At 35.7% G+C, this 11,128-nt stretch overlaps 1 protein-coding gene across 5 annotated transcripts in view; it reads left to right on the top strand.

Annotated features, from left to right (window-relative positions):
- Positions 1-11,128, top strand: part of PSIP1 (PC4 and SFRS1 interacting protein 1) — a 41,066-nt gene that overhangs the window by 8,908 nt on the left and 21,030 nt on the right. For all 5 annotated transcript variants that reach the window (XM_023508667.1, XM_003782871.3, XM_012814061.2 and 2 more), the window contains exons 4-6: positions 5,817-5,955; positions 7,944-8,048; positions 9,488-9,547. In XM_023508667.1, coding sequence (XP_023364435.1) covers positions 5,817-5,955; positions 7,944-8,048; positions 9,488-9,547 — 304 coding nt within the window. The remainder of the gene's footprint in view (positions 1-5,816; positions 5,956-7,943; positions 8,049-9,487; positions 9,548-11,128) is intronic.

Below are 11,128 nucleotides of genomic sequence, written 5' to 3' on the forward strand. Positions count from 1 at the left end.
TCATTGTTGTTTGGTGGGCCCTGGCTGGATTCGAACCCGCCACCTTAGGTGTATGTGGCTGGCGCCTTAGCCACTTGAGCCACAGGTGCTGAGCCAGTTTCAGGAACTTTAAAAAGTATACATCACAGGCTGTTTTAACATTTGTCTAATTTAAGTTTTAGAAGTGAAGGTGAGTAGGGAGGAACTGGTGATAGTCACAAGGAAATAAAGGGAATGAATCATAATATGGGATTTTATTTTCTTCCACACTAGTTCTATACAGTTTCTATAGCTGCATAAGTTGGTATGGGACTTACATGGTTTCTCTTAAGTTTTACACCCAATGATGGGATGAACTGTTTTATTCATCTCTTCATACCGACAAGTCATGGCATATAGTACAAGCATATTCAGCTATTTATTGAATCATTTTTTTATGATTCAGTGCATGCTATTATTTAATATAAAATCTACTTATAGGCAGTATGTTTCATCTTTTTTGATTTAGTAGTACAGAAATGAAGCAGTAAATTAGAATCAGTATGTTAAAAATGGGACTTTCTGGCTGGGCCTCATGCCTATAATCCTTGCACTCCCGGAAGCAGAGGTGGGAAGATGGATTGAACTCAGGAGTTCAGGATCAGCCTGAGCAAGAGTGAGACCCTGTCTCTACGAAAAATAGAAAAATTAGCTGAGCTTTGTTGTGGGTGTCTATAGTCCCTGCTATTTGGGAGGCTGAGGCAGGATTGCTTGAACCCAAGAGTGTGAACTTGTTGTGAGCTAGGCTGTTGTCAGGAAACTCTAGCCTGGGTAACAGAGTGAAACTGTCTCAAAAAAAGGGGGGACTATCTGTTTAATAATACTGCCTGTGAACACTTAGCAAGTTTTGAGCTTCGTGTAGTCAGCTCTGGTGGGTTTTCCTGTTTTGTTTATGTGACTTCTGGTTTGCTTTGAAAGAAGTGTTCTGGGTGTGTGATAACTGAGCTTTTGTGAGGGATACGTTCTTTTGACATTGCTCACAAAAAGTCAGTTCAGAAAAATAACTGCTTTTGTGTGTACTTAAATTCTTAGAAAATTGGTATATACACATGTACACATTTGTAGCCTTAAGGCATATACCATGTAGAAAACACACTTGTAGAATTTAGATTGCTTTAGAATTTCAAAACTAGTACTAAATTTAGTTAACAATGTGCTGTTTTCTTAGGATGTTTTACATTAGTCTTGATTCTTAGGAGCTTTGATGTTGATATTAGCTGTTTGAGTCCATATGAATTAGCAATATGGCATATTTCCTAATATTTTATTAGGAGATGTTTCAAAGACTGTATTATAGTAGATAAAGGAAACCCTGAAATATTTTTAAGGAACGCTGTACAGTTGAGGAGGCTCTGCTATTTAATAGCTATATGACCTTGCCTGGGTCAGTTCATCTTTCTGGACTTCAATTTTCTAATATTTAAAATGAATATCTTGGTGATCCCTGAGTTTCCCGTCAGAATTTGGAGACTAACTTACCTCCAACTAATATATATGTGTGTGTGTGTGTGTGTGTGTGTGTGTGTGTATTTATTTATTTATTTATTTATTTTTGAGACAGAGTCTTATTCTGTTACCCTGGGTAGAGTGCCATGGTATTATCATAGCCCACAGCAAGCAACCTTGGGTTCAGCAATCCTCTTGCCTCAGCCTCCCTAGGAGCTGGGACAGTAGGTGCCTACCACAACTCCTGGCTAGTTGTTTTGTTTTGTTTTGTTTTGTTTTTTTAAGTAGAGGCAGGTTCTCACTCTTGCTCAGGTTGGTCTTGAACTTCTAAAATCAAGGAATCCACTCACCTTAGCTTCCCAAAGTGCTAGGATTACAGGCGTGAGCGACCACACCAGGCCTTATATATGTTTTCATTGTTTTTTTGTGTGTTGTTTTTTGTTTTTTTTTTGAGACAAAGTCTGACTCTGTCGCCCTGGGTAGAATGTAGTGGCATCATATCTCACAGCAACCTCAAACTCTTGGACTTGAGCAATCCTCTTGCTTCAGCTTCCCAAGTAGCTAGGACTACAGGCAATCACCACTACCCCCAGCTACATTTTCTGTTTTTAGTAGAGAAAGCATTTCACTTCTGCTTAGGCTTGTCTGGATCTCCTGAGCTCTAGCGATTCACCTGCCTCAGCCTCCCAGAGTGTTAGCATTATAGGATGAACCCCCACTTCCAGCCTATCTTTTCATTGTTAAATTTTTTAAAAAGAAACATGAAAGTTCTGTAAAGGAAACAATATCATTTTTATTCCTACTTTTTAGAAATAGCTCTTAAATGTGTTAGTGTTTGGATGTGTTTTCTTTTACATTTGTCTATGCTTTTTTTAGGCATTTTCTATCATATGGTTATATATAGTTGCTTTTGTGTGTGTGCATCTACACTAAGCATTTAGTATGTTATTTTAGAATGAAATGAGTGAATGAATGAGAGTATTAATATTCTGATATATTTTCTTTCAGACTTCTACAATTTTTTGGTATTTGCCATTACATATAATTATAGCTTGATTTTATTTAGTGTATTGGTATTTTTTTGTATGTCATTTTGAAATAGAATGCTTTGAAAAATGAATCAGAGCCACAGTTATATAAGGTCGTACTCTTAGGCAGTACTGTGATGGCTATGTAAAAACTACTAAGGGCCTTTGTTCAACCAAACCGGTAGGATTGCCTGCCCAAGGAACATTTTTTTTTTGTCTCCCATCATCTTTGAGCTTCATTAGGACCTCATAGGTCTAGAGTATATCCTTTGACCCAACTCTTCTTAAAATTTATTATGAAATAGGTGTAAAGATTGAACAATATGTTATTGTAACAGCATGATTTTATAGAAAATTTGATACAGGAAATAGTCCAACAATAGACTAATTATGATAGTCATTCAGTGAAATACTCAGGGGTTAAGTAATTGTTGACATAAAAAGATACTCATTTTCATTTGGAAAGGCCTACTTATGAACAAGTATATACATTGCAATTACATATTTAGATATATGTATACAAATAAGTGGCTTGAAAGTGATGACTATAGTTGGTGAAATTATGGATTGTTTGATAGGGTTTGACATTCTCTGAAAAAAGTTTTAATAGCTTTATTGAGATGTAATTCATTTCCCATACAATTTATCTACTTAAAATGTGTAATTTAATAGATTTTAGTATATGCAGAGAGTAGTCTGGCCATTAACAAAATCTATTTTAGAATATTTTTGTCACCTCAGAAAGATACTTTGTATCTATTAACATTTACTTGAAATTTTTCCCCATTCTTCCTCCTGTCTTAGCCTAGGCAACCATTAATTATACTTGTGCTGGTCATTTCATGTAAATGGAACTATACACTGTGCGATCTTCAGTGACTAACTTTTTCACTTAGCATAATGTTTTCAAGGTTCATCCCTGCTATGGGCTGTGATAATACTTCACTCCTTTTTATTGCCAAGTAATATTGTATTGCTCTACCATATTATATTTACTCATCATTTGGTAGACATTTGGGTTGTTTCCACTTGTGGCTGTTGTGAATAATGCTACTGTGAACATTTTTGTTCAAGTTTTTGTGTGAACATGTTTTCATTTCTCCAGGAGTAGAATTCCTGGGTCAAATGATAACTTTTGTGTTTAATCTTTTGAGAAGCTGCCAGACTGTCTTCAATCAGCTGCACTGTTCTATATTTCTACCGCCAGTGTATGAGGATTCCATTTTTTCCATATTCTTTACAACTTCTTATCCATTGTTTTTATTATAGTCATCTAAATGGGGAATGTAATGGTATATTATGGTTTTGATGTAAAAACTACTGATAGCTTGATGATGTTGAGCATCTTTTCATGTGGGAATTTTATTTATTTATTTTTTTGAGACAGAGTCTCCCTTTGTCGCCCTTGGTAGAGTGCTGTGGCATCACAGGTCACAGCAACCTTAAACTTTCAGGTTCAAGCAATTCTCTTGTATCAACCTCCTGAGTTGCTAGAACTACAGGTGCCCATATGTATATGTGTGTGTGTGTGTATATATATTATATTTTTTTTTTTTTTTTTTTTTTTAAAAACAAGGTCTTGCTCATGCTCAGGTGGGTCTTGAACCTGTGAGCTCAAGCAGTCCACCTGCCTCAGCTTCCCAGAGTGCTAGGATTACAGGTGTGAGCCACTGCGCCCAGCCTTCAATTTTAACAATTTTCTATACTTAACATGAATTTAGAGTTTTAAAGCTATTTTCTGTTAGAAGGGAATTTTGAATATATTAAAATATGTGGGCTCAGTGCCTGTGGCTCAAGCAGCTAAGGCGCCAGCCACATACACCTACGGTGGCGGGTTCGAATCCAGCCCGGGCCTGCCAAACAACAGTGATGGCTGCAACCAAAAAAAAAACCGGTGTGGTGGCAGGCGCCTGTGGTCTCAGCTACTTGGGAGGCTGAGGCAGGAGACTCGCTTGAGCCCATGAGTTGGAGGTTGCTGTGAGCGTGATGCCATGGCACTCTACCCAGGGGGATAGCTTGAGGCTCTGTCTCAAAAAAAAAAAATGTGAATTTATATATGACTTTTCATAGGAACATAATGCTTAATAAGATAACAAAGTACAGCTTGTAAAAATGAAACTGGGAGGAAGAATAGGAAGAATTTTTTTAAAAAACCTATTTAGCAAAATTCAGAATAAAAATGAAGCAACTGTAACAAAAAAGTGTATGTAAAATGAGGTGATATGAATAAGACCAAATGTAGTTGATCACATTCTGCGAATGGATAGAATTAAGACTTTCAGAATGTATTAATAAACAACTTTACAGTGTCTTAGTTGTGAGACAAGGCTGAACAAAACATGACCCACAGATTAGAAAGTAAATTACAGATGTATATCATGTCAGTTTCAGAGTTGCTTGGTGATTGGTCAGCAAGCATCTGTTTGTCAAATCATGCACAGACTGTATAATTGACTTCTGTTTTCTAATGATACACCCATGTGACATTTTACCAAAATAAAAGATAAAATTGTCCAACAAAGATGAAAGTGCAGCAAAAACAGTAAGAATGCTAGAAGTGAATTTTAATTTAATATAAACAATAATAAATAGGCTGGTCAAGGTGGCTCACACCTGTAATTCTAGCACTTTGAGAGGACAAGGTAGGACGATTACTTGAGCTCAGGAGTTTGAGAACACCCTGGGCAACATAGCAAGATCTTGTCTCACAAAAAATAAAAAATTTCAGCTGGATGTGGTGGTGCACACCTGTAGTCCTGGCTACTAAGAAGACAGATGAGAGAGGATTACTTGTAACCGGGAATTTCATGCTGCAATGAACTGTGATCACACCACCAGTGTATCCTGGGCAACAAAGCAAGACCCTGCCTCAAAAAAAGTAAATAGGCTTGGTATCTGTAGATCAGCGGGTAGGGCACTGGCCACATACACCAGGACTGGCAGGTTCAAATCCCCTTGCAGGCCTGCCAAACAACAATGACAACTATAACAAAAAAATAGCCAGACATTGTGGCAGGCACCTATAGTCCCAGCTACTTGGGAGGCTGAGGCAAGAGAATTGCTTAAACCCAAGAGTCTGAGGTTGCTGTGAGCTGTAACACCATGGCACTCTACCAGGGGCAACAAAGTGAGATTCTTGTCTCACCAAAAAAAAAAAAAAGGATTATAGATCTAGGAGCTTATTGATGAATTTAATAAAAGTATGAAATTAAATATAATTGTATTTATTTTTGTCTACCTTTTATATAGATTCATAATAAAGTATTGTTTAATAACATATATTTGAGGTTGTTTTGCACTCATACACTCCCCTTTTCTTCATAGTGCTTTTTTAGGACCAAAGGATATATTTCCTTACTCAGAAAACAAGGAAAAATATGGCAAACCAAATAAACGAAAAGGTTTTAATGAAGGTTTATGGGAAATAGATAACAATCCAAAAGTGAAATTTTCAAGTCAACAGGTGAGTCATATTACGTAAAATTTACTTTAGTATTTAGTCAATCCTGGAGGAATAATAGTGTAGCTGTAGGAAAATAAGTACTAATTTAAAAGCCTTGTGAATTTCAAATTAAATTGTTCTTATTTGTGAGTTCGAATCTTAACCTTTTATGTCTAGATAAATTGATAAAATTATTACTTGAATGGTTAAACAGATCTCAGAAAACCGAGATAAATATTCCTGATTTGAGAGTTTATTTAATACATCACTAAATTTCAAGCCATCTGTACTGTACTCCTAAATTTAGGTTTTTTAACTTAGAGGGAGTGTGCTTAAGTTTTTATATTTTTTAATTTGTAAATCCATAGAATTGTGTTTGAATATGAACCTCACATGAGTTATGTATATGACATAGTGTCCAGAAGAACAGCTTTTGTTTTTGTTTTTCTGTCTCTCCAGAGTTTTTGTTAATTTATATGTGATGCTAAATTTTCGTAGAGAGATTATATCATTTTATCATACAATCAGAAATTTTTTCCTTGGTCCTGCCTAGTATTGGTGTTATTTAGGAACATTTTTCTGTTTTGATTGCACTCTTGAACTATGTATATGTTCCTATGTGGATGTCCCAGAACTCTTATAATTTAAAGTAAACAAACCAGGTTTTATAATAGGAGGAAACAACTATGAGAGGAAGTCTTCATGAAAATTTATTTTATTTCATTCATCAATGAATGTCCTCTTACTAAGACTTGCACAAAAACTGGGAAGAGATGAGTAAACCTAAAGAAGGATTTAGCACCATACTGGAAATTCTGCAATTTTCTGCCTTAAAATTTTTTAGTTCATTACATGGGCCATACTTTTTCTCACTTTGGAGAACTTTTCAAATGCTATTCAATCTGGAACATATAAATCTTTCATTGGTACTCCAAGGCTGTATTAGATGATCATAAGTGCCTTCATTAGTACCCAGTACTTACTTGTTGTAGGACTGATCATACTATATTACAATTGCTTCTATACTTGTTTATAACTATCATAGATAATTATATTAGTTCTGTAAACAAAGAAGTTGTATGTTCTATGTACCCACCACATATATGCGTGAGAAAGATACTGAGTATTTGTTGAATGGAAGCATGGTTTCATATTATTGCCTTGACTATGTAATGGGAGGATATATCTTGCTAAAGAGATAGAATTGATTGTTTTCTGAAACTAACATTTTGTAATTTCTCTTGGATCATCTTTTCTGTGATTGCACTTTTATGGTCATTTTCATCCTCCAAATCGCCCAGCATTTATCCTGTGTTCCTATCTACTCACTTAATCTCCAGGTAGTTTTTACCATACAGACTTGGAATTTTTTTTATTTCATGATGAAATTTCTGCATGAATCCAAATTACTTAATGCTTTTACCAGAAGTATAAATGATTGTGCTGGTTTGATGTACTCTGTGATTCCCAGGCTGAGACATATCCCTAAATGGCACATAAACTGAGTTTGAGATTCAGATCAAACTCCTTAAATAAAGCTTATATATGTATATATTCTTAAAGAATAAATAAAGCTTATATATATGTTTTTTATTTATTCTTGCTAAGCCCATTTGTCTTAGAGCATATAGATAAGCATCTCTCCCTAGAAAATGATAGTATTTGAATGTTATATATGACTGTGCTATTCTAGGTCAGTCAACTTGTATCATGTTGAGTATTTGTTGGTTAGAGCATCAAAAAAGTATTCTTTGTAGTTGTACTCTCATGCTGCTTCACTTGGATGCATTGAAAGCCAGGAATATGGATGGTCCCTTATGAGACTTTGAAAGAAATGGTAACATTTACAATTATTTTTAAATGGTATGCATTAAAAGTGTTCTATGAAGTAGAAATCAGAGTACTTTTCTAACTTTTTAAAGACAAGCTTTTGATTTTTTATGAGTAGAAAATTTTAAAGTTAGAGTAAAACCTTATTTTGTGGAAGTAATGGAGTTGATTACTCACAGGCATCAACTAAACAATCAAATGCATCATCTGATGTTGAAGTTGAAGAAAAAGAAACTAGTGTTTCAAAAGAAGATACTGACCATGAAGAAAAAGCCAGCAATGAGGTATGTTTCATTTTTCTTGTATTATAAAGCCATTTTGTTGCAAGAAAGAAATTATAAAATGAGTTAACCGTGGCAAAATGGAAATTTTTCTTTTCTTTTTTTTTTTTTTTTTGTGAGACAGCGTCTCAGTAATCTTTAAGTACTTAAACAACTGGGTGTAATGGCTCACTCTTGTAATCCCAGCACCCTGGGAGGCCAAGGCATTGGGTTGCTTGAGCTCAGGAGCTTAAGACCAGCCTGAGCAAGAGTGATAACCTGCCTTTAGTAAAAGTAGAAGAAAAAAACAAAACTAGCTGGATGTGGTGGTGTGCACCTGTAGTCCCAGCTACTAGGGAGGCCGAAGGCAAGAGAGGATCTTGAGTCCAAAAGTTTGAGGTCACTATGAGGTATAATGTCATGGCACTCTATCCAGGGTGATAGGGTAAGACTGTCTAAAAAAATAAAAATAAAGTACTTACAAAATGAATGAGAAAATATTCAGGGCTTATTTCCTTACATAAATATTAAATATACAGTATTATAAAATAATATATGCATTTTGAAGTTGCATAGATTCTTTTTCTTTTTTTTAATTGTGAGGCAGGATCTCGCTCTTTCACCCATTCTGGAAAGCAGTGGCCCTGCCATAGCTCCTGGCTCAAGCAGTTCTGCAGCTTAGCCTGCTGAATAGCTGGGACTATAGGCATATGCCACCACATCTGACTGATTTTTAAAAAATTTTTTATAGAGACAGGTTCTCAGTATATTTTCCAGGCTGGTCTCAAACTCTGGAGCTCCAGCAGTCTATTCACGTCAGCCTCTTAAAGTACTGGGCTTACAGGCAAAATCCACTACACATGACCACAAGGATATTTTTGTTCAAAGTTATTTTTATGTGAAAAACATGAGGTCCAACTCACAGGTGGGTTATTAAGAATATTTTTTTGAAGGAAGATATTGTGGGATAGATGTACTGGAAAAGGGCATTAGACTGGATATTTTTAAAGCAGAGGAGGTTGATTTCTGACTCACTATGTGATTATGAGTGAGGATTACTCCTTTAGCCCTTTTAGGCCTCAGGAAATGACTGTTAGATGATCTCCAAAGTCTCAGTCCCCTTTTGAAATTCACGTTCCTAAAATCAGGATTCTACTATAGAAAAAGTGGTTTTATAAATTTAAATAGACAAGTTTCCTTGATATATTAGCAAACATGACTAATTTGTATTGGATCTTAGAGTGAAAACATTTTTACAGATGAAGACAACTGCCTGTTACTTTTACTTTGTAATATTAAGACTTCTAATGTTTATAATTTTGAAATTCAGAAAAGCAAAACAGATTTCCCCTGTACTTTTACCAAACTGTGCTTGTGACTTTTAGTTTAAGAAAGTTTCTCTCAGTCTTACTGTAACTTTTTCACTGTTTCTTTCTTTCTTTCTTTCTTTTTTTTTTTTTTAGGATGTGACTAAAGCAATTGACATAACCCCAAAAGCTGCCAGAAGAGGGAGAAAGCGAAAGGTAATTACATTAAGAATTCTATTTTAGGCTTGGCGCCTGTGGCTCAAGTCGCTAAGGCATCAGCCACATACACCTAAGGTGGCAGGTTTCAATCCAGCCTGGGCCTGCCAAACAACAATGACAGCTGCAACCAAAAAATAGCCAGGCCTTGTGGCGAGCACCTGTGGTCCCAGCTACTTGGGAGGCTGAGGCAGGAGACTCGCTTGAACCCAGGAGTTGAAGGTTGCTGTGAGCTGTGATGTTACTGCACTCGACCTAGGGGGACAGCTTGAGGCTCTGGCTCAAAAAAAAAAAAAAAGAAATTTATTTTAGTTGGAGTGAGGAAAGATAGAGATAATGAAGCCTTATTTAAACTTAACCTTTTATTCTAAACTCTTTAATTTTTTTTTTTTATGCAGTTTTTGGCTGGGGCTGGGTTTGAACCCGCCACCTCTGGCATATGGGGCTGGTGCCTTACTCCTTTGAGCCACAGGCGCCACCCTAAACTGTTTAATTTTTTAAGGAGTGAGTTATGGTATGTAGTTAGCACCACTGTGTGTTTCTTCATGGTACAGTGGCAGCCTTAAGATAAGTTCAGTGTTAAAGGAAATAAGATGCACCAGTTTTCATTCACTTAATGACTCTGTTGTTTTCTCAGTAAAATGGATAGCAGTACATAGGATTGTTGAGTATTAAATGATTAATTTAACACATGTAGAATGTTTATAATTCTGGTACTTAAATACTGCTAAGTGCTAGATAAGTGTCTTTTATCATGTTATTGTTACTTCATAACATTGTTGTGTGAAATAACTGAGTGACAGTGGTAAGACTAGATAGAGTAGGGTTTTAATTAACATGACTTTCTCCCTCTCTACAAAGTTTTGTTCACACTTCCTTTCCACATGTTTATGTCTCCAACTATTGTTATATGCCAGAGATACAAAGAAAACTATAATATTTTATGAGGAAGTATAATATGAAAATAATTACAGTGGCTTTTTATCCTTTGTGGGGTGTATGTGGGAGGGGATGTGATAATTTCAACAAGATGTTAAAAGGCAGAATTTTGTCAGATAAGGGGAAAGATGTGAGGTAATTTGAATAGTATATATGGAGAAGCATAAAGGACATGTCATATCAAGCATTTTGAGTATTGCATTTCAATATTATTAGACCATAAATTATAATGGAAATGGTTACCAAAACTTCTATTGTTGACCTGAAGAATTGGAACTCAGGGAAGTGATGGGAAGCTATTAAATCATAAAAGATTTTAGATGCCTTCTTTTAAAAAAAAAATAGTGTGAATAATGGGACTGGATTGGGGCAGTGAGACCAGTTCACTGCAAAAATGTATTCAGAATTTTAGTTCTAATTTGACTGGCACAGCTATGGAATTTAGCAGAGAAAAAGGTCTTTGTTATCATTGTAAGTACGTAAAGCAAGAAGGTTAAAATAGGGGGTTATGACTTGGTAACAGTGTTAGGAAAAGCTTTTCTAAGGTGCTGGCAATGAGATTGGAAGGACAAAGACCTTATAGCAGGTTTTTTTTTTTTTTTTGAGACAGAGCCTCAAGCTGTCCCCCTGGGTAGAGTGCCG

The sequence above is a fragment of the Otolemur garnettii genome, unplaced genomic scaffold, assembly GCF_000181295.1.
Source record: "Otolemur garnettii isolate 467f Iridium unplaced genomic scaffold, OtoGar3 scaffold00006, whole genome shotgun sequence".
Classification (NCBI taxonomy): domain Eukaryota; kingdom Metazoa; phylum Chordata; class Mammalia; order Primates; family Galagidae; genus Otolemur; species Otolemur garnettii.